Below are 25,310 nucleotides of genomic sequence, written 5' to 3' on the forward strand. Positions count from 1 at the left end.
GGTTGATTCCCCACATTGTTGGAATGTTGCTAAAAGCACTCACTCACTTGTCCTCAAGAGTTTGTACATGTTCTGTCAGTTTTATTCAGTTCCAATTTGTAACTCAATTGAGTGAGTGAGTATGGTTTTACGCCGCTTTTAGCAATATCCCAGAAATACACCAGAAATGGGCTTCACACATTGTACCCATGTCGGGAATCGAACCCGGGTCTTCGGCGTGACGAGCAGACGCTTTAACCACTAGGCTACCCGACCGCCCCGTAGCTCAATTGAAGCATTGAGAACTGATTCAAGATTATCGCCCTCAAATGCGTCCAGGCAATGAGGATGTTTCCTTGTCCTAAACACAATTTAGTAGTCTTGGTCTCGTAGACTTGCGTGAAGTTTGATGGCTGGCAAATCCACTAATTTCCATGTAGGGATTTCCTAGTTCTCCATCTTCATGATGAGAACAGTTAATGAACATCGTGATTGTGTGTTTGTTGTTTAACGCTGCACTCTGCAATATTCAAGCAATATGATGGCAGTCTGTAAATAATCGAGTCTAGACCAAACAATTCAGTAATTGATATCACTCGCAAGGCAATTGGGATATGATGACATGCATCAACCAAGTCAGAGAGCCTGACCACCAGATCCCGTTAGTCACCTCATACGACAAGCGGAGTAGCCTCTGATGACAAGCATGGTTGTGATGGTGCAGCTTGTGTCTGATAGTGGTGTAAAACAACATTCATTCACTCAGTATCCTACAGTGTTTGAGCAGGGAATTTTTAACCTTTTTTTAAAGGCTATCAACTTTAAGTTCCTGTAATTATTCCAAATACCAATATGAGATTGGCTGACAAGATAGGTCAAGGTCACCCTGGAGAGCGACAGCATAAGAAGTAGTCAATATTACCCCATCCTTTTAAAATCATATGTGCATAAAATCACTTCATGAAGAAACATTTAATGGTTTGTTTTCTAGTTCTGCTCCAGAAACATATCGGACGGAGGCCATTTCTATTTCCCCTGCAAAACTTTCTTTGGACAGGAAAAGAAACCCTTTTTGTCATGAGGTTTTACAAAAGGAATTTTACACCAAACTACATGGTCTCTTGGGTGGGTCTCTATTTGAGTGAGTGAGTGAGTACCACTTTTAGCAATATTCCAGCAACATCACGGCGAGGGACACCAGAAATGGGCTTCACACATAGTACCCATGTCAGGAATCGAACCCGGGTCTTGGCGTGACGAGCGAACGCTTACACCACTAGGCTACCCGACCGCCCCTCTCTATTTAATGTCTGATATCAAGTCTCTGCTCAATGTCACTGTGAAACAGCACAATTGTCATGACTTTTCATTAAAACACAATGCTTGTATCAGATGGAGCATGAAAACTCTTGTCAAAGCCATTATCAAGATGATTCACAACTCCTTATGGTTAATGATATGCCCATCGTTTTCTATATTGAAAGGCAGACAACTTTATTGGTCTTCTACTTTCTGTTTTGAGTGAGGTTATATTGCAAGCAGGCATGTTCAAAACCAAAGTGCTTTCAATTTCATGATTGGCAACCATCAAGTCCCAGGTATTGACAATCTCATTAAAATCGGATCTTAGTTCTCGCAATTGCTAAACAAAGAACTGAGGACATACCATTTCAGGTCATGTCAGAACGACCTTTCATCCAACCCAACACAGCGTCGCTTACCAGATCATGAAAGTGACAGTCGGAATGTGTTTTCTAATCATGCAACCACGATATATTTAACACGGGGTATTCCGAACGACAGTTACGGGTTTTATGATTATATCCATACAATCTATATAAGCCATTCAAGAATGTTCTTATCAGTTTTAAAATTTTTAATCGAGAATACGTAAAAATGTTTCGAAGCGTGGTCGCCAGTTTGAAACTCGTGTCGTAAAGCTCGAGAAAGCTGCCTTCTCATTGGCCAATGTCAATTTCTTGTCAGTCATTTCATTGGTCGGTCAAATTTCGCAAAAGGTCGTTCTGACGTGACCCGTAATGAGATGTCCTCAGATCTTTGTTTAGCGGTAGCGAAGACTAAGATCTGATTTTAATGAGATTGCAGATATTGACTTCATAATGTGACCTTGACCTTTAAAGCTGGACAAAAATTCCTAAAGGGTATTGAATATGAATTATAATGAAATCTGTCTGGAGTAGAAACATCCATCTTTTAAAGACGGTTAGCTGTGGTTCCTGACTTCCTCAAAACAACAGATGCATCGAGTGAGTGTCATGTCATGATGTACAAGCACAGGATGCCTCAGAACACAGGGCCACTTGTGCCTTCCAAACACACTGACTGTCTTCATGAGAGAGGGGAGGAAAGCTTACTGTTTTGAAATTGTTCATCGTTGTCTTGAGACCTTAATTATGTGTTCAGTTTCAATTAAATTTGGAAATTGTTGAAAATGTAAAAGATTATACAATGGATGAGGCCCCAAGTACATATACTTATGGAAGAAAATAAGGGAACAGCAATACTGCAAAATGCTGTTTACTGCTGTACTCCATACTCAACAGACAAAAGTAAAATGTTAGCAGTTGATGTGTCCACATCTTCCCGAGGCAATGCATCCACTAACCTTTTTATCAAAGTCTTGTTTCCACTCTTGCCACATCAAGCCCATTTTCTTGTGCTAAATATGACTGAACTATTGCACATATCGATGGTCCAATCAGAGAATGTTTAAAAAGATAAACATCCACGACTGGTACACCTTCGTATGAAAGTGATTTACTGCTGTCTTTGTTGACACGGATATGTCTTTTTCATCTTTTAAACCCCCCAACCATTGCCTGTTTTTTTGTGTGTCAGGGATGAAATTGCAAATGTTTTCGTTATCTGATCGAAAAGGTCGTCACCTATAGTAGTCACCATCTTTGTGAAGTTACGAGTTGAGAACAGCGACCTGAATGGATATCGCGTTTTCAATACAAGATGCACAACTCATGATCTACGAGAGGTGGCACCAAGGTCGAGCCAAGAAAATGGCCTTGAGAAGGCAAGGGTAGAACTAGGCTTTGATATAGGCCAGTGGACACGCTTGCCTCGGGAAGATAGTGTGTCCACTACACTCCCAATTTTGATTGGTTATCTTCAGGATACAAAAGAATTTCATGCTTCTGATTCCCTTTAAAGCTTTTCCCTCACTTTCCATGAGTATATGTACCTGGCATAGAGCGGACACCAGCATCCAAGAAACAAGCAACACACTGTTTACAATGGTTAACATCAAGAGGCAATCACGGCCACAGCTTTATTACTTTGTGTATATTCAGACAGCTATTGCTCCAGGAGAGAATATGTATACAGCAGTACCCAGCTCCATGTCACACAGAGAAACTATGTATACATTACTAAGCTCCATGTCAAAGTGAACATAAGTATGCAGTACCCAGCTCTACATCACAGAGAGAAGCTATGTATACATTACTGAGCTCCATGTCAAAGAGAACATAAGTATGCAGTACCCAGCTCTACATCACAGAGAGAAGCTATGTATACATTACTGAGCTCCATGTCAAAGAGAACATAAGTATACAGTCCCCAGCTGATATGTGGCCTACATGGTTATCAAGGTACTGTTTTATCCCAGAAAAGATACTTATGATGACATTGGGAATGATCTACCTATTCGTTTACGTATCAATATTTACTTTAAGATACTTAATTTACCAAAAATTGCAACTTGATACCATGGTTGGCGTTTTACTATGATAAAAAAAAGCAATTTTTATCAGACGGTTATGTTTGAAAATGTTTGATAGAAACCCTGTGGAACATAATCCTCTACTTTATTTTCAATACCTTGAAAGGAAACATATTATTTTTTCAAGTAGTATTGTGTCCAACTTATATACTTTTACACACTGAGACCATTTTCGAATATCTTACTTAATTCAAGTACATGTACTTTTCCTGAATGAACCCCAACTATAGCAGATTGTAATATAGAGAATTTTGATAATGAAGAATAAGTCCGACTACCCATTCTTGATCATCCTGCCTGCAAAGGTTGATACAGATGCAAGGCTTGACTGCAACCTATCCATCAATTTGATGTGCATCAGTCAAGCCCAGGGAATCGGTAGAAGTTGATGTGGCAGTGACATGCATCTCCTTCAGTCATTGGACAAACTTACAAATAAGTTAAGTAACATGCAAAATAACTTACAAAACCATGGGCCAAACATACAATAAAACATAAACCATTTTGTGTACAACACAGGATTAACATTGACCGCTGGGGCTTACTGTTTTTGATGTACAGGTTTCAGGCCGACATTACAGCGAGACTCGTGAACAGAGTACAGGCCGACATTACAGAGAGATGTCTGGGCTGAGAAAGGCAGACATTACAGCGAGACTCCCGGACAGAGTACAGGCTGACATTACAGCGAGACTTCTGGGCAGAGAAAGGCCGACGTTACAGCAAGACTCATGGACACCAAACTCATGGACGTTTCAAAGTGACACCAAACCGTTAATCGGATATGATACAGTGAGACTCCTGGACAGAGTACAGGCTGACATTAGAGCGAGACTGAGTACAGGCCAGCATTACAGCGAGACTCATGGACAGTGTACAGGTCGACATTACAGTGAGACTCCTGGACAGAGTACAGGCTGACATTACAGCAAGTGAGTATTTGAGACATAGGCTACCTTTCAGCGCTTCAAAGTGGCACCAAACCATTAATCGGATATGATACTTCAGTGCATGAAGATCTGGCAAACCCTCCATAGGATTATGTCAGTGAACCCTGACCACCCTATCTAAATGAATGAGAAATAGTACTTCAGCCAATCAGCTTTCAAAATGATTAGGTCCAATTCCTCACTTCACCTCGAATCGGAAAATATCATCTTTACAAATGAAACACCAACACAGAAGACAAATGTTCCCTCACTTTGCGAGTCAATAGTAGACCCTTTTGGGAGTAGGTGCCATGGCAATCAGAAATGACAGGGTGCATAGTATATCCACAACAATATACAGCACAGCTTTTATTAGTTTCCATTCAGAACTTCCCAATTTTGTAGTCTTTTCGAGATATAGAAATCAGATGCATTGCGCACAACATTTTGCTCGTTTGTACCAAAACTTTGAGGACACTTCAATGCTGATTGGCTGATAAGAAAATCCACCCAATACAACCTCCTACGACAGTTATTTTTAGATCTTCAAGCTGAGAGGTGTCATATACAGTAAATATCGATAGTAAAATAAAGATTGTTTACAGGGACCTAGTATGTAGAAGCGATGTGGTTCCGACTACACTGATCAATTATACCCAGTTTATAGCTGATTTGTAGGTAAATATAATTACCACATACCAGTATATAAAGTAATTACAAGAAAACACCAAACTCTTTCAAGCATTTTATGGGTTGGTTGGTTGGTTTGTTGTATAACGCCACACTCAGCAATATTCCTGCTATATCACGTTTGTCTGTAAATAATCGACTCTGGACCAGACAATCCAGTGATTAATATCATGAGCATTGATCCACGCAATTGGCATCGATGACATGCATCAACCAAGTCAGCGCACCTGACCACCCGATCCTGTTAGTCGCCTCTTAAGACAAGCATAGTCGCCTTTGCATTTTATGGGAATTGCAAACAAAATCAGTTTGGCACAAAAACGTTCTGGCAATCAGAACCACATAGTTTAACCAAAGTGACGAGAATTTAGGTAATAGAAGTAGTGTTGAGTAAACACTAATGGTTTTAGCCTTGAGACAACAACTACAGATCATCCTGTGATCAAAAATGATAAGATTCTCTTATGTTTCCACATTCCAGTGGTCAAGTCTACAGTTTTAGGAAGATCTCAGTCACCATGGTTACTATGGCAGCATCTAGTCAACTTTTCAGCATCTAATGTACATATGTAGAAATGTCTAACAAGGCATCAACAATAACTTGATCTGGTTAGTGAATGAGCTTTTGTGGACTTTGAACAGTATTTTATGGTGCAGCATTAGAAATTGGCATTAGTTATATAGTCCTTGCCAAACTGCCCAAAAGTTAAGGTATCATATGGACAAGTAGAAATTTGCCAATATTAAGGGTTTTGCTATATGATATCATCAAAAGGACCAGTTGACTAAAACTGTTAGTTTCTACCGCTGGTGCGTCAACTGTGTATGGTAAGAAAGCCTACGGTGACTCAGTTTGTGAATGTCAACAACCAATTGGTGAAGACAACTTGCATGAGTCAGAGAGTTCTCCTTCAAGACAACATCATTCAACACAACATCATTCAGCCAGCTCATGCAACTGCTTTATCGTCGAATCACCTCGAACATGTTCAAACTGTTATTCCAATGGTTTTAATGCAGGAAACATACTCTCCAGGTTTTAATGTAAATAAATATAAATATTTTTCCTTCTCATACACTGTAACTCATAAGGAAAGAAGCCTAACAAAAACATAACAAATATATAGAGATTTCTGGGGAATTCTGTCATTTGATGAGCTAGTGCTTCTACATGGGACAGAGCAGGCTTCACATGTTGTACCGTTGTCGGGATCTGTCATCCAAATAGTTGACTGTTTTCTTCACAGACCAAGCTAGACACCACACACAGGAATCACTAGGGGGAGGTGATGCTAGGCTTGCCTCACTGCTGCTAAATGCACTGATAGTAGTTTCACTGGCTGGTTGTAACGAGACCATATAGACAATCTTAGTCACTTTGGTTCAAAAACATAAAGATTAGATCTCATGTTCTTTTCAGAGAAATTAATTACTTAACCAGCATGTACTTTTCAGCCTGATCCAACATTCAACATATGGTTGTCACACTACATCAATGCCCAATGTCACTGTTACCATGGTTACTGTCTATTTACACATGTCAATTTGATGCCATGTCAACACACTATATACAGATAATCTGAGTGTTCCTTCTGCAGGAATCAGTTCTGTGGGAGACATGTTTTTGTCCAGAAATGGCAACACACAGCATCCATGCAACACTTGACCAGTGCTTGATGCTGACTCCATGATATCCATGGCAACACTGAGCTACCATAACTACAAGCTGGACTCATTCGCAGACATTCACAAAGTCGAACACACTAACATGCCAACAGCCAGCAATACTGTTCGGTTATGTATCTTCAATGTAGATATGCCATTTTGTTCTGATGTGGACACTGATTGTCTGCAAGGTTGGACAAAGGGAGGTAACTCATCTGGACATTTTTCCCACCACTGGCTTGGTGGGAATGTCGTTCCTCGTAATGATGCGACTAGGTAATGGCCACCAGAGTCATGTGTTATGTTTGACACACCTCCTGAAACTGTATTGTCTGTATGGGGATATCAGAACTAGGCGCTGAGATTCTGTGCTCAATTTGTCCATTTCGTTGGTGACCGTATTCAAATTTGATCCTGAGCTCACCAATCCGAGACCGTGGTAAAATGTCTGGTATCCATTCGATTATGAAAGGAGTGGGGTCTTTGTTCTCCCCACTGATATTACCTGTAAACAAAGCAGAACATGAATGGATGGTATTTCATGCAAACAGGTAATTTGTTGTACAGTCATCAAAATAAACGTTACTGGAGTCTTTTGCGGAGTCTCACATGAAAAGTATTTTGTTTTTGCATGTAGTCCTTAATTGAAGCATCAGTAATATATAATTCAAGGATCTCATTGTCCAGGTTACCACCTGCCATTTTGTCACTCACTAAGCAAGTTTAAATAAAATGTCCTTGTGAAGTTCCAGGTTAGAATAGGTCTTCAGCAGCCTATGCTCGTTGTAAGAAGCGACAAGATCGGGTCGTCAGACTTGGAGACTTGGTTGATGCATGTCACCGATTCCCAGGTACATAGATCAATGCTCATGATGCCAATCACTGGATTGTCCTGTCCAGACTAGATTATTTCCATTTTTGCTGTTTTCTCAAAGACTTTCCTGTGGCACCTTTTTCCTTTTGTATCACAACTCACTCAGCAATATGACACTTATCTGACATCCGCATCTAAATATTGGAGTCCGGACCAGACAAACCAGTGATTGATATTATAAGCAGCATCACATGCCACTGAGGTTCAATGAACACAATCAACGAGTCTGACCACCCAACTTACATAGTGACTGCCAGCAGAGGCTGCTGGAGACCTGTTCTAACCTGGCATCCCCAGTTTTTTCCTGTGTCAGTGGTCATGTTGGCAAATATGTTGCCATACCAGTCATATAGCTGGCACAGTTGATGTACAGCTGACCTGGAGACTTACCAACTTTGAGAAAGGTTTTCAGTTCAAATGGCCTGATAGGTGTCTGTGTTTTCCCCTTGAAAGAATCATCAATGTTTTCCACCTGCACTTTGGGTATCTCGTACAGATCAAACGTCCCATCCCTGTTCTCTACAAAGTTCCTCGTAATCTCTAGAGGCATCTGTAAAATATCGTCATAAATACTAAAATCTTAACCATTTTACAAAAAACTATGTCTCTCTTTAGAATTGTTTTAAAGCTTAGGCCCTTCCTTCAAGAAAAACAAAGAAGACAAACATCCTGGTTAATGAACTCTCTTAATACACGCGTGTGAGTGAGCTATGTTGTAACCCTGCCTTCAACGCTGTACACATTTCAAGTTGTAACGTGTTATCGCAATCATTGTGTATCAAACATTTGTAGTGGGAAAGATCCCAGGGACGCAGGTAACAGACGTAATCACTTGGGCTTGATGACCTCGTTAACAGGTATGAATCTGGACTTTAAAACCACGATTAGCGTATCCTGCTTTGACAAAGGGAGACAACTCGAGATGATGAACAGTGAATTATGGAATTTGGCCATCATCCCTTACTTTAGGCACAGAAACAAATAACTATTGTCTCAAAAGAAATTGAATCTGGCATGTGCCCTGACGACAAGAAATAGGCAAGAATGTCTATGACTTACTTCTGGAGTGTCAAATATCTGCTTGACATGGAGTATATTTGTGATATGCCAGGTGTACTTGGTGAAGGTGCCCAGTGGGAGGGCGTCCTTCCTTACAAAGCCGGTCGTGTAGTTGGGCAAACGTTTCTTGCGACTTCCAGCTGAGATTCTTTGTTGGAGACAGTCGAAGAACACTTGAGGTGCATGGAACACAAGGGGTTCCGGGTTACCTGAGGACAAGCATAATGTTGAGAGATATAAATATTGTGTAAATTCAGAGGTTGATATAACTGCTGGCATGTTGGCTTGTGGCCAGGTAAGATTAAAAAGGGCCTGCTAAAACGTAACGTAGATGACCAGTCTGGTGAGTCAATATTTCACCCCTTCTCCGTGTTTGTTAAATTCTTTTTAATTGGATCAACTTGGTAGAATGACAACCGGCCCCCATTTTGTAATGTTGTGTATTTTATTTGCTACTTTGGTGAAACCCACCAGCAAGGGTATGGTGCTGACAAACCTAAAAACATAATCAACACAAACCAGGATTCGAACTTGTGGTCATAAGTTTCAGGCGAGCCCAAGGGACACAACTCTGCACATCAAATTGTGGCACCTCAAACGACTGGGCGACCCATACCCCGCTACCCCAAAAAAGGTACAATCACAATACAGTGGTAGAGTGAATGTGAAATTGTGTGGTTTCAATGTCGCTTTCGTCAATATTTCAGTTACTACCAATATGGTTACAAATAACCGAGTTAATAAAACCTGTTATACACTAGGGCAGATATCACACCGGTATATTGTTTACATCATCTGGACAGCATTGTTGACATCATTCAAATCGTATTGTGATGAAAGGTCGAAATGACGTCACACCAGAAATGATGTCATAGTTGAAGAATTGTTGACGTCACATTTGACTATTGTGGTTTTCTAAGATGACGGTTGTGATCAGTGTATTTTTCGCTCTTTATCAGGAAATACAAGAATTCTGACATTTGTTTTGTAAAATCAGTATGACAGCGCTCGTATAATAATCTCTCTATACAGCATAATCTGGGGAAGGTTTCTGGCACGCCAAAGCGAATTCCGGTGCCTAGGATGACTGGTCCCCCTACAGTGGTTCAAGTAACATTACCATCGAACTGGTAGTGCATGGTCTGGTTGATCCTCTCCGTGACACTGGCCAGCCACTGGTGCCAGGTGATGATTGTCTGAGTCTCATCCAGGAATGGGGTCTGGACTGGAACAGCAACACAACTCAATGAATGCTCCCTAGCAAGATACTACAATGTCTATCACAAGCCATAATATAATCAATACAGAACTGTTTACATTTAATAAGTGTTATAATCAGAATGGTCAGGCATTTGGAAACTTAGGAAAGGATTGGTGAAACGACATTCGAATAAACTTGGCTAACTGAAAGTAATCCTAATACTTTCCAAGAATATGATTGGTAAATCCACCACATTCCCTCGATATCATGTCCTACTGCAACATGCATGTTATGCCCACCTGGTTTCTTGGGAGTGGTGACAATAGTCTTGACAGTTTGCTGGGTCTGCTGTTTGACAGGACTGGCTTTCTTTGGTGCAGGCGTCCCCTCCTGTAGTGTGAGCAGTGCACTGCTGGCTTGAGCTGAAAGTACACCAGTCTTCGGTAAATATGAGGCCCATGCAGAAAATGTTTAGTATACCTTATGGGACCTGGCAATCGATTGTTCCATTTCATCACTGTTCATATCTGATGAAATTCTAGATAATTTATTCTTTATAATAATCAATCTCCTTGGTTTGTGCAAGGTTCACTTACCCAGAGTGTCATCTTTCTTCTTCTTCTTGGCGGATGTCGGACCAAGAATATCTTCCTCTGTGACGATGACCTCCAGTGTGCTGGGGTCAGTAGTAGTCAGCGTGGAGCCGTCAGCTGTCTGATAGATTGTGAGCACCTGCCGCTCAGTCACGCTGACACTCGGCGTTATCGTGGATACTGAAACCAGGTCTCAGCATGACAAGCAAACAAAATCATGGGACTATCTCACAAAACCATCACTCATTAAAACAAGCATGTAATCCCCCGCCAATATGACATGTCGGGTTGTAGGCATCAGCCTTCCGGAAACGAGCACCACCGCCATTTTCAATCAAAGTCAAAGTCGTTGCCGTGGAAACTCGAAAAATATATTTTTTAAAAATCCCAAACTATCAAAAGGCCCCAGTTCACCAAAAGACCTATCTACATGATCTATGTGCCAAGTTTGGTTGAGATATCTCTCATGTTTTTTTTAGATCTGCTCCAGAAATGAAAAGTGACGGAAGGACTTCATGGTGGGGGTCAATAAATCATGTGATGTTGCTTGTATAGATAATATTAAAGTACCAAATCATCAAACAGGTATGCAGTTGCTAAATACTTCCACGCACAATTTTCACTTCATTACATCCAAAACAAACAGAAAAGATATTACCTGTTTGTATATCATGGTATATGAAGGAGAGAAAATCATTACTGGTATGAGTGAGAGAGTTGGTATTAACGCCGCTTTGAACAGTATTCCAGTTACAATTTATATCATGTTGTGTTATGTTATTGTGGGAGGAAAGCCCGAAGTTATGCAAGTCTGACATTTACCACTTCGGTAAAACCAAAGAGCATGGGTATGGTGACATGTTAGAAACATAATGAGGGTGAAATCGGGGTCGAACCCACTATCATGGGTTTTTGGTGTGCCCAAGGGACACAACTCTGCACAGCAACACCATACGCAACTGAAGCATGATGAAGATGAATCGATAACTTTACATCTGAACATAATGAGCACTGATGAAGCTAACAAAAACACCAATTTTCCCGTTTAACTACCGATGAATGCAGACAAAAACTTACAGGCGTTGTCCAAGTTGACATAATGCTCAAATTCTTCTGCCAGTTTATCATCACTAGCAAATGCACAGATACAGGCATAAAAGTGGACACACCGCTTCATCGTGTCATCCTTTGGTGCACCCGGTTTGAAATTCTGAAAGCATTTAGAAATAACATCCTATATTTTATAATGGAGAAGGGTGAGTATTCTGAAAAATGAACTGTTTTAACTGAACAAGTTATGGCTAAACAGCGCAAGTGTAGAATCTGTTCGCCATACAATAGTCCTGATACTCATGACAGTATCATAAAAAGTAGATATATCTCCAGAAACATTATTTTTGTATGGCTTTACTGATCTTGGATACCTCATTGATGCTAGAGAGTTACTTGTGTTATGGTCAGTAGGTTACCCCCAACTCTATCCCTAGCCCTTGGATCCTTGAATAAAAATACTGGCAAACAGAAACTATAGCGGCTCCAGACATCTTATATCATCATGAATATTTTATATTTCTCCTATCATCATGATTGTGTTACTCACGTCAGTGACACCTTTTACCATGTTTACTGTTACAAAACAAACAAGAAAACAGCGTTGGCACATTAGAATTTTGCTTGTTCATAAAGTAGTGAATATAAACTATAGAAAAGAGTCCTATAAAGCGGTAAGATTATGCTTTATGTGCTTTATGTCATCAGTAAGAATGATTAAATGTGAAAATACACACAAAAGGCCCCGTCTCTGGAATAAATAAGTCAGTCTTGGTAAATATCCCTTAGGTAAGTAGTTTCTTAGAAAACTTGTCCACATTGCATACACTATGCACTGAGTTAGATAAAATTACTCTGTAAAAAAATAATTGACGGGGCCAATTTTCGAATTCAGTATAGATAAGTATCCCTAAGATAAGCAAGCATGCAAACTTTCGTTCATTTAACTTTTGTCATGTTTGTAGTTTCTGAGAAAACGTCCCCATTTCTAACTGTATGTATGAAGTTGAAAAAGCATGGAGCAAGGGCCATAACTCTGTAAAAGATGACTTTATGACACCAGTTTTGTAACTAATTTGAGGTCATGACCACTAAAATCAGTGTGTAAAATTTAATTTCTCTGACTTATACTGTTTATTAGAAAATTTGTCCCCTTTGAGAAGTGGACAGACGGAAGGATGAACTCCAGGTCTATATATTAACTGTAATCCCTCATGGGTTCAATTCTTACCTTAAATATCTTACAGCTACATTGAAACTTGTAGTCTGGTGCGTTTCTGTTTCTTGAGGTCTCAAAGAAAGCAAAATGAAGGAAGCCTAGTGGTTGTTTCGGGTTAGGTTTGCACTTGACTACCATGATATTCTTCGTGACTCTCTGTACAAGGGGACCTGTTGTCTCTGTAGCCAGAAGCCAGATCGCCTGCTTTGTTTCATTTGAGACTTGAAGGGAATTGAGTACAGAGTTCTTTAGGGTGAGGGGCTGAGCTTCTGCTGTGCATTCTATGGCAGCCTTGATGTGAGCACAAGGTTGATCTTGTTGGATATTAATCTGGTTTGTATTCCGACTACACGTGTCCACATAGCACCTTGCAGCTGTAGCGAGCACTGAGGGGTCTACCATTGTGGCTGGATTCCCATCCAGATCTTGAACTAGTGGTAGTTGTACAAACCCTCTATAGTCAGGTCCTCGATCACGAAGTCGCACTGAGAAAACCTGCACTGTAGAACCAGTGATGATTTTGACTGCATCAGCGCTGTGGCCACGCTTCCTTTCCTTCTCCTTGAACACAACATCACAAGCCTTGTTCTTGCAGCTAATCCCCCTTGTGCCATTATAGGTACCACATTTAGGACACTTACGAACACCTCGTAAAGTCGGTTTTCCTAGATCTTCAAATAAAAGTTTGATCTTTTCCTGAGATGCCATAGTTTAACAGCCACCTGAAAAGGAAATTTTCATTTTTGTAATATGTAATGTAAAAAGGTTGTGGTAACTTGCAAAACAATTTCATAATTAGGCTTGACGTATTGGCACCTAAATCATATTTCAATATATTGCAATACGGACAGCAGTATTGCGATACATAATGCAATATGTATTGGGGCCCAAATCATATATATTTGTACTGATCAAAAGGCATTTCCTCATTCAATAATCCATAATTCAGATTGAAAGATGGTTAGTATGGATAAACAAGACTATATATTATGTCATCAATATGGAATGTTATGTAAACAGTGTAAAGCGTGTGCTGTTTACATGGTTTAGATAGGAACCCAGTCCATCCAAATGCCTCAAGATAGTAGATATAATTTACATAATTATCTATCAATTCTTATGTGACTGTATTGGAAAAAATCAATACGCAAGGGTTGTTGGGTTGTTGTCATCCCATATGTATATTGCTGATGGATGTATTGCAATATACCGGTATACCAGTTATATTGCAACCCCTATTCATAATCCAATCTCATTAAAATCAAATCTTAGGTATCACTACCGCCAAAGATCTGAGGACATCCCATTACAGGTCATGTCAGAAAGACCTTTCATCCGACCAATTGGAGCATTGCTTACCAGATCAGGTAAGTGACAGTTGGAATTTGTTTTTTAATCTTGCAACCTCGGAGGGGTATTCCGAACGACAGTTACAGTCTTTAGGACTGAATTTATTCAATCTAGGCTATCATTAGCAGTTCCAAAATTTTCAGTTTTCAAATTTTTAATCGAGAATTTGTCAAAATATATTTCGAAGTGTAGTCGCTAGTTTGGAACTAGTGCCGTAAAGCAAGAGAAAGCTGCCCTCTGATTTGCTAATGTTGACTTCTTGTCAGTCAATCCATTAGTCGGTCAATGTTTGCAAAAGGTCGGTCTGACGTGATCTGTAATGGGATGTCCTCAGGTCTTTGTTTAGCGGTAGCGAGAACAAAGATCTGATTTTAATTAGATTGATTCATAATCATGCACCCGTGAAGTTCCGGGGTAAAATAGGTCTTCAGCAACCCATGCTTGCCGTAAAAGGCGACTATGCTTGTCGTAAGAGGCGACTAACAGGATCGGGTGGTCAGGCTCTCTGAGTGGGTTGATGCATGTCATCGATCCCAATTGCGTGGATCGATGCTCGTGATATTAATCACTGATTGTCTGGTCCAGACTCGATTATTTACGGACCGCCGTCATATAGCTGGAATAGTGCTGAGTGCGGTGTTAAACAACAAACCAACCATAATCATGCCTTTTGTCACAATAACTTAAAACCAAAATTGAAAGTCAAAACAAACATTGTCAAATAATGACATTTACACATGTTTACAAGACAGAACCGTACATTTCTCAATGCAATACACATTGAATGATACAGCCAAGAGCTTTTCTGTGATGGGATATCAGTGGGTGAGCTGTGATAATACATCATGTACATTGAACAGTATTTCAGCTAAATGTATATGTAAAACTTGAAGTGATGCAGTGTGGACAATGATGGAGGGGGTTGTCTTGAGGTTGGGTGAATGTGGAGACTGATCATGCTGATGCTGCAGGGTTTCACTTTCAGAAAGGCTTTTTTCAAGGACACTGACTGAATATAATCCCACGTCCTAACAATTCTTTTTATATTTTGCCTTCAATGCAGTACACTGGATAGCTTCTGCCATTTTGTTAAGTGGTGTCTGGTGAGGTTTTCAAAGTTTTTCAGCCGGCATTTTTAGCTGTCTTGCTTAGTTAACGGGGTCATTGTCATAAAAGCTTTCGTAAGAACGTGTCATTTTTAGTCACTAAAGTTAATAAAAAATGCTACATGTTTGTTGAAATGGGGCCCCAATGCATGTGTTTATATGTTGATGTCTTAGTTTCGTGGTTCAATCATATCCAACCAAACAAATGCAAGTGGGGGTGTTGCAGGTCCCTATATTAGAAGCAGTAAACAAATATGTCAGACTGGTTTCCAGTATGATGCAAGTCTACCCAAATTTGTAATTACATTAAATTTTGATATAATCATGAATATAACATAATGCTTTTTGTCTGTAGCAAAATCACTGTGCTTAAATATATCCTACTGTAAACCAGGATTTAAGGAATAAAGGAATAATGAACTGTCTACCTGACTGTGTAGATTGTAGCATTGACCAAATGGCTATTCTTAAATTTGAACACAAAAATAACATGTTTACAGTCTGTCACAGACCATGGCAGCTTGGTAAGAGTAACATTACTCCTATCATGTCTATAGGACTGGTTTGTATGTGTATTGCTAAACCCCGCACTCAGCAATATTCCAGCTATATGACGTCCTATACTTGTATACTAGTACTAATACCATTACATTTTTATGTAGGGACCTAATATTCTTCCAAAATTGATTTAGGAATCATTATTTGTCTTATGGCAGGGCTTATAGAAGTTGTGTAGAAGGTACATAAGGGTGTTTCATGTTGGATAAAACTTAAGCCAAGTCTGGTAATCAAAGTGAGCGATTGTGAGTATGGTTTTTACGCCGCTTTTAGCAATATTCCAGCAATATCACGGTGGGGGACACCAGAAATGGGCTTCACATATTGTACCCATGTCAGGAACCGAACCCGGGTCTTCGGCGTGACGAGCGAACGCTTTAACCACTAGCCTACCCGACCGCCCCTGGTAATCAAAGGGAATGACCAGTATTTAAGAATAGTCACTAATTGTCTATCTAAAATATGCTTCGAGATATATTGAAACAGCAGCAAGGGCTATTTTGTATCACTGTATCTTAAGAGCTTCTTGCGACTGTCGTTCACCAAGTCGTGTGTGGCGGGAAGTAAACAATATTTCGGTTGACTGACCGTTAGTTTTTACAAAATAATTAAAAAAAAATTATTATTTGTGCACTTCCGCTCCGATACCAAGGCTCTCAACCTAACATACTAATACAACGAGACTTATGTACACGATGATCACTACGAATGGAATGCTCGGTACTACAAATAACCAAAATGCGTATTTATTGACTTTGGTCGTGTTTGTTACTCGCATAATGCGCCAAAATCCGAGGCTCTAAGTAAGCGTTCTATGGAAGTGATGGATAGAGTAATCAGATATCTAAATACTCACGAACTATTAACACAGATTAGTTGGAAAAATAAACTCCAAAAACGGATGAACTGAGTCCATGTCTCCAGTCAAACTAAATCTTTGTGATGGGTAGCCATATTGGCTCCTTCCTCGAAGAAATGAAATGTCGCGGCTTCTCATTGGTTGAATTTGAGCACATGATATGAAGTCGTCATTGATTGGCTAGGGATAAATGCAAGGGAGCATTTGTTGATAGCCGTAATGATTTTTGACGTTTTTGAATGCTGATTGTTTATTTACCACATTCACTTACCCACGTCTACATTATACTTATATTTAATATTTTTTTCACAAATCGTTTATGAATTAATTCAAATTACGTTCACACAACACAACGTTATTCATTTACACCGACGTACCTCGACGCCTTAATTCATATTTATATGCATATATGCAAATGTTTCATTAAGATAACTAATCCCCTTAATAATGCTAATTAACCATTGAAATGATAGTTTATGTTTCTAGTGAACTTGTTTCAAGTTAGTTTTGAAGCTGTTTAGAAACAAAGGGAATGAAATGGGTGAACATGTCATTTGGATTGAACAATTGTACAGTGAGTGAGTCTTAGTGTCGCTTTGAACAGTTTCCACTTTATCATGGCGTGTCAGTGTAATGTGGGAGGAAAGCCCGAAATGATATGTGTATTAGACGTTTACCCATTTTAATGTTGCTGACAAACCGAGAAACACAGTAAAATCAGGGAATAGCGGCGTCTTAGACGACTGGGTCACCCGTTCCCCAGGATTAAAACGTTAAATATATGAATAGTTTGTAGTTTAGTCAACAATGTTCCAGCTGTATCACAGAGGCCTGCATAATCGGTTCCGGTTCCACACCGTCGGGCAATGATGACTCGCACTCAGCCAAGTCACCCAGCCTGGCCATGCACCTTATCCTGTTTAGTCTCCGACAAATAATATAAGGTGCTGGGGACCAAGTCCAACTCGGGTCCGTAAAGGTGAAATATATTATATGTTTCATTAAATATATTTATGGAAATATATATAACGAACTCAAAAACATGTAGACCTACCTGGCCAATAGGATCACAGTTAAGTTATCAATCCAATACACTTGTTTATTTCAATTATCAAATAGATTTCTATAAAATATTGAGTTAAAAGTACGTTTATGAGTGATCCGCTGAGACCGACCTTGCCGAGATTCGTTTGTCACCAACTTTGGGTTTCACCAAAGTGGTAAACGTCTGAGACCTGCATCACTTCGGGCTTTCCTCCCATATCAGGCTGGCACGGCTTGATATAACTGGAATACTGTTCAACGCGGCGTTAAACCATACACACTCACTCACTCACTCACTCATGTTAGTTATCATGTAACCGCAGAGGTACACGGGTGGCCCAGTCATCGATGGGGTGGTCCACTATCCAACAGATGTTTCTCTATCGCCCTGGTATTCATCCATCGAGAAGGTGTTCCTCTGTATACAGAGCTGGCGTCTTCTGTAACTGCTGTTCCTCTATGGACCGGTGGTTCCCCTACGACAACGTCCCCGTTATAACACTACACCATCTAATTCAAATTGTAGCGTCCCGTGAATATCCGGGGTAGAATAGGTCTTCAGAAACCCATGCTTGCCGTAAAAGGCGACTAACGGGATTGGGTGGTCAGGCTCGCTGACTTGGTTGATGCATGTCATCGATCCTAATTGCGTGGATCGATGCTCATGCCAAGACTCGATTACTTACAGACCGCCGTCATAAAGCTGGAATATTGCTGAGTGCGGCGTTAAACAACAAACAAACAAATCAAATCAAATTGTAGCTCACCTGATTGAATGTCATGGCCTTTTTGTCCGCCTTGGCAGCCATATTGAAAACCCAATTTTCGGCCATTTCCGCTCAAAATGTAATGGAATTCGGAACATGTTTTCTCTAGCTGTAGGATTCAACATTTATATGTTGCGTTTTCCCCCCTCGTTTATCCCCAATGGTGGCACCCGATATGTTCAAGAGCCTGGAATACAATTTTAATTTGGCCGCCAAAAGGTAATGAAACTTGGTATTCGCTGCGTTTGTTCTTTGTTTTTCAATATATGTATAGCGTGGACCTTATTCAGACAGTGATACTGTCGGACAATGTATTTATACCCTGAGCTTATACGATTATGGAAAAGATTTTTGTTGCTTTTCTTTTCAAAACCTTTTAAAGACATGACGTAACATGCTAATAATTCTAAACTATGTTTTATGTATAAACTGTCCAAGTCAGAATAGGAACATTTGCTGTATCCTTTTATTGATATTACAACAATTGTATTGCTCTATTTCATTATGCATGATCCCTGGTGTTTGTGGATGATGCGTCAGTTAATAAACAGTTACTTTTTCATGCAAATGTTTTGAGTGGCAGGTGCTATGGGCAGACCAGGACATGCTTACCCTTTTGGCGGGCACCTGGAGTCAGCACCAGTGATCCAATCACATTATAATAAACTACGGTTATAACGAACTCGAAGGGACCACTAATTTTTGTTCGTAATAACCGTAGTTCGCATATGAGCATATATACAGCATTTATACAACAAAGGGTCGGGACAAAAAGTAGGTTTGTTATATCGGTCAGTTCGTTATAAGCGTATTCGTTATAAACGTAGTTTACTTAATATTTTCATCTCTATTTTGCTGATGGTTTAACAATACTTATGTACACTCCAGCACAAACAGTTCATTTTCTTACAGACAATTTATACGCTAATGTACAGATTTTCAGTAGACATTGATTTAGTATTAAATCCTATAGTTTGGACAGCACTCTTGATTACATTGTATTTTACGGCATTTGTAAGCAACTCTTAGGTTTTTAGTTTCTCCTTGTTCCTTATGTAATGGTAAGATATCGCCGACACTGTTCACTTTGGAATGTATTCTTGTTTAATAATACGAGCTCGTAGCGATTAATACCCAGCTAACAATTTCACGTTGTGACAACGTTGTGATAACGTTGTGGTAACGTTGCGGATGTTACGTCCTTATATAATAACGTTATTCTGTGGACTCCCATTTATGTTGTCACAACGTCATGGCCTAACGTTGTGTTACGTCATATTCACGTAGTGACAACGTTGTGATGACGTTGTATTTGACGTTGTGGGAATGTTGTATTTTTACGTTGAGGGAACGTTGTATTTGACGTTGTGGTAATGTTGTATTTTACGTTGGGGCAATGTTATAATAATGCGTACCTACAACGTTATTCTGTGTACTACCATGGACGTTGTCACAACGACGTGAAATAACTGCTACCAGGATGAAATACGTTGTGAACACTCCCCACTAAAATGTTGTAAAACAACCCAAAAACATGTTCCGGAAATGTTTTAGAATATGCTTTAGTCACGTGAATGTGTATGATTCGAGACACCTTTTACCAATGTTTTCAAACCAGGGCGTCGAATAGCCCAGTTAACAGTTAGATCTTGTTTTGTTGACAATGTTCAAAAAGTAAAAACACCACTGAGCTGTTAACTAGATACATATGACTATAACAAAGGCAGACACCATTACCCTTTAGGCAAGTACTGCAGGAAACAAAATAAGAATGGCAGACATTGAAAGGTGTTGACCATATGATATTTTCTGGGGCGGGTCGGGTCCTGGAATTTTATCGAAAAAATATATTGTCACAGAAAATTCTTGACAAAAATAATTCCGGTTCAGACTGGTGGAAAAAAATGCCTGCCACAAAAAATGGCATAGATCTAGTTGCAAGGTGCTTATCTTCAGGCTCATAGAGTTAAATAAAATCATATATGATTATCTGATTTTGTAGCTGTGACCGACAATATATGTAATCTCCATAGAAAAGTTCCAGGTCCCCACCTCCTTGAATATCAAATGGTCGGTCTCTAATCAAGTCCATATAGTATTCTTCAACTTTCAGTCATGCGACGTCACCATTCAACAAAGAACTCCAAGAAACATTTGTGTTGACATTTTAATATTTTTAGATAATTGAAAATTTATACACTTTTCGAAATTATTGAATGCCAGAATCTTCTTTCTTTGATGTTCACTTCCACTTCCCTGAAATACAAACAGCTTACTAAATCTCGAGCAGGTATTTGAAAGATACTATATGACGAGAAACATTCATTTGGAGTAGGGCTGTTACGATTCACTCGCGTATTCGGTGAATCGAACCGTAACCATTCGTGAATTGAATTCGTTATTCAAGGCCACTAGAATCGAATATTTATGAATATGCTATCATGTATATTTACATACCCTGTACCTAAAAATATCCATAACAACATATTATATGCATAGATTCTTTCAATGACAACACTCTAATAATATTTAATTTGATAGTATTGTTTTCACTGGTCATTGTCGCATTTGAGCAGATACTAGTACCTGGATAAGTCCAGTATATAAATGTATAATTCATTAATAATTAACAAACCATGGCAAATAAATTATGTTGTTATTGTTTCACTGAATATAATAAATAATACATAAACTTCTGACTTGTTATTGTAATTGTTAATTAATATTCGTATTCGTTACCCTATATTCGTGATATGAATCGTATTCGCCTCATAGTGTATTCGTTGCAGCCCTAATTTAGAGATAAAGCTTTAATAATATTCAAACAATAATGTATAATGCAAGTGTCTGATGGAAACAAATTTTAACATTCATTCAGAGACATCAAGGATCAGGTTGAATACAAAACGTGGTACGAGCATAGATTTATATAAATAGATCTACATTCTTAGCATTCATTTAAAGCAAAAAAACCAAAAACAATTAACATGGATATAGACAATGGAATGTAACTGTAAACAATTGTACTTACGTTAACATAACTCACAGCCCAGGGTTTATTTGGTGTGTTCCTCAATGATTCAACATTCTTGATTTTATCTCCTGGAATGGTCGTGTAACATTTTCCCCCTTGCTACAACGAAAACATATAAAAAAGTCAAAACTAGAACTATATTCAATAAGCATACATTTAAATCTATAGTCTATCCAAAAAGATAACATACATTGTATAATTGCCTAAAATTTAGGAAAAACTGTAAATCCATGTATTAGCGTCCGATCGGAAATATCTCAGGCTACAGATATAAGAAACAAAATTATGAGTACCATCATAAAACAAACACCTAATGTAATTTGATTTCCATATACACCGGTCTGACAAACCGGTCAGGCAAACCAGTGATTGTTATAGTGAGCCACGTCTCACAACCTCTGTCAGAGTACAATGACACACAATCATGTTAGTACAAACATGGTTTGGTAGGGACCTTTTCTAAACCGGAATCCAAACGAGAACAGATATATTAGAGAGGCATTGTAGCTAATTACGACTCGCATCTTCATCGCAGCGCTGTTTATATAGCTACAGTACGATTTCGTAGCGAGCACTGGATCTTACTCGTTCAGTTTTCGATCACCATCTCATTGTCAAAAAGTTTCAGAGAACCAAGTATCATATAAAATTTATTTGTTACTACGTTTATTAACATAATACAGTTCAATATCGTTAAATATAATTCTGTAGTGTGGTAGCCTACGTGGCAACATATTGAGATCGAAAACCGAACGAATATGGTTGCTATCAATTGCATTGTATTTTTCATTGGTGCACATTGGCTACACCAAGATAATCAACAAACGATGACCAACTCACTGACAATATAGATCTATGGTGATATTTAACTTTTGATTATCGACTAGCTTATCATCACCAGCGAGGACAATACCGCAGACACCCCGTTATAGCGCGCGACGAGAGACTCGTTTTACTTTTACTCGTTTTCATTAGAAAATATAGATCTAGTTATCGGAAAATGATGAATTGATTCTTTTTTTGAAATATTAAAAATACACATGATAAGCGCCTTGCTAAAATAAACTTTATAGACAGCACCAACAACCAGATGATCCACATTTAGGCTACTTCAGTCAGTGCTAATTAGGCCTTTTCGAAAACAAGTATGTTTCTGTCTCTTCCCGAAAATACAATTTTTCATAACATCATTGAGCGCTTTAGACTAAGGCTATAACTAGCAGCCTACAGAGAGTCGATCTGAAAATACTTCCATTGTTTTGATTCCCTCTCTTCGCTGTATAAAAGAAATCTACTCAACCTTTCCTATGGCCTGAATGAGCCACATTGTTTCACAAAAATCAAAGTCAGAAGATTAGTACATGTAAACTTTAAATAGTAATGATTTCAGAAATAACAAGGAAGAAATGGCGATAACTGTCAGTGGTCAGAAGGCGATGCATAAGTTAGGCCTATTTACAGAGCTATACGCTTACGATCGAAACCCGAACATAACATGACGGCCACAAAACGCCGCCAGACTGAATTCTGGTCAAACAAATACTGCTTGCCCTTGGTAATTACCCTTGGTATCCATAATATAATAAAATGGAAAAAAAGTCGTGGGCCTCCTTCACCTCTATATACATCATATTCTGTGTATGAAATATTAATATCAACACTGACTCTCGGTGAAAGTGACCGGCAAACTGCATTCTAAACCCCGCCACTTCTGAATAGTACGATACATTTAAATCATTTGACTGTCTGCATGTACAGAAACATATCAACAAGCGGAGACTGCTTTTGAAAAATTAACTTACCTCATCCGAATTCACAGATCATCTGTCCAGTTCCAGTTGCTGCACAGTCACTTGGTTGTAATATGTCCAGAGTGAGCTTGAACTAAGATGGCTGGTGACAACAAATCTTCCGCGACAATGGGACGTCATTCTGACGTCACTTCACGAGGCAACAGGCTAAACTTTTCAGCAGTCGCTCTCACGCCGCAAAAAATGCGCGCCAATTGTTTTTAACTGTAATATATTGCTTGTGGCAACATTTAGTAGACAGATAATTTCGTTAATAGATATATATGTTTAAAAAAAAATAAAACTAAGAGATGGTAGACCTATAAGTGGTTTCATAAACATCATTTACAAAAAGTGTTGTAATGTCCAAAGCACAACGTTATCACAACGTTAATTTGCAACGTTGTTGTTACGTTGTGGAATAACGTTACAATATAACGTAATACTAACGTTGTCATAGAGATACGCAATTACGTTCTGGAAATTTTAGTATTAAGAGATGAAAATTCAAATGCCGAATATACATAAAGGTAATGCATTATACTGCCTTGGTATTCTGACAAATTCATGTTGATTTTTATAAAGCAGTTCTATTCCTTTATGACTATCGAGAAGCAAACTCTATAACGTTACACCGACGTTTCAGAAACGTAGTTACAAAACGTTGTGCGATGTCCGACGCACAACGTTTTCACAACGTGAATGTGCAACGTTGTTATAACGTTGTGAAATAACGTTGCACGTTGACGTTATAATAACGTTGTGACAACGTTATATCACGACGTTACCAATCCACAACCTTTCCACAACGTTGTGACAACGTCGTGTGTTAGGTGGGTAGTAACATAATAGAGCCGTGAAGATTCCGGGTAGAACAGGTCTTCAGCAACCCATGCTTGCCGTAAAAAAAGGCGACTAAAGGGATCGGGTGGTCAGGCTCGCCGACTTGGTTGATGCATGTCATCGATCCCAATTGCGTGGATCGATGTTCATGATGTCAATCACTGGATTGTCTGGTCCATACTCGATTATTTAAAGACCGCCGTCATATAGCTGGAATATTGCTGAGTGCGGCGTTAAACAACAAACAAACGAAAGTAACCAAATATGCATCAATAAAGATCTTCCAGCATACTTTAAATGTTGATGCGTGAGCCCACCAGACCCTGGTGTTTATTGTGCTTGATAATACCTCTGTTGAAGTGAATAGTTTCTTCAATGGATAATTAACAGCTACTTCGTTATCAGAATTAGATGTTCCTTGACTGAGGAATTACTTCACCAGCAAAGGAGCGGTCAAAATTAATTTACAGGGGATTGACATGTTTCCTAAGTACTTACCTCAGATACTTTCAGTGCTACTAATGTGATCACATTGATAAACATTGTTTCGTTTTGCAGTTATAAACAAATCAACGTTTTGTGACTGTTATCCTTCGATAGATGCACACAAAAGAATATAAAAAAAATCCTTAAATAACTTCAGATTGTTATTTTTCAATAGGTTTTGAGATACGTATGGGGGCTTCTGTGTGGGAATCAAGTGAGTGAGTGAGTGAGTGAGTGAGTTGGGTTTAACGCCGCTTTGAACAGTATTTCAGACGTTTACCACTTTTGTGAAACCCACGAGCACGGGTGTGGGGCTGACAAACCTCGAAAAATAATCGGGGCGAACCGGGATTCGAACCCACAATCATGGGTTTCAGGCGTGCCCAAGGGACGCCCCCCTTCACAGCGAATTGTGGCGGTTCAGCTCATGAGCTGACTGAGAGATAATTGAGGCTTAGCC

At 39.2% G+C, this 25,310-nt stretch overlaps 1 protein-coding gene and 1 long non-coding RNA gene across 2 annotated transcripts; both read right to left on the reverse strand.

Annotated features, from left to right (window-relative positions):
* Positions 1-3,239: 3,239 nt before the first annotated feature.
* LOC124117276 (uncharacterized protein C2orf42-like) lies at positions 3,240-17,014 on the reverse strand. The gene is made up of 9 exons (XM_046479083.2): positions 16,884-17,014; positions 13,026-13,735; positions 11,822-11,954; positions 10,748-10,924; positions 10,451-10,573; positions 10,071-10,175; positions 8,951-9,159; positions 8,282-8,441; positions 3,240-7,522 (listed from the first exon to the last, which is right to left on the reverse strand). Exons 2-9 carry the CDS (start codon positions 13,719-13,721, stop codon positions 7,317-7,319), a joined length of 1,809 nt encoding a protein of 602 aa, XP_046335039.1. The 5' UTR covers positions 13,722-13,735; positions 16,884-17,014; the 3' UTR covers positions 3,240-7,316.
* A 3,842-nt stretch (positions 17,015-20,856) lies between these two features.
* On the reverse strand, positions 20,857-23,764 carry LOC125378307. The gene is made up of 3 exons (XR_007220180.1): positions 23,534-23,764; positions 21,729-21,830; positions 20,857-20,953 (listed from the first exon to the last, which is right to left on the reverse strand). It is a non-coding gene; the product is annotated as an uncharacterized LOC125378307 (long non-coding RNA).
* Positions 23,765-25,310: the final 1,546 nt, after the last annotated feature.

Source organism: Haliotis rufescens, unplaced genomic scaffold (genome assembly GCF_023055435.1).
Source record: "Haliotis rufescens isolate VD_foot unplaced genomic scaffold, xgHalRufe1.0.p SCAF_12, whole genome shotgun sequence".
In the NCBI taxonomy this organism is placed as follows: Eukaryota; Metazoa; Mollusca; class Gastropoda; order Lepetellida; family Haliotidae; genus Haliotis; species Haliotis rufescens.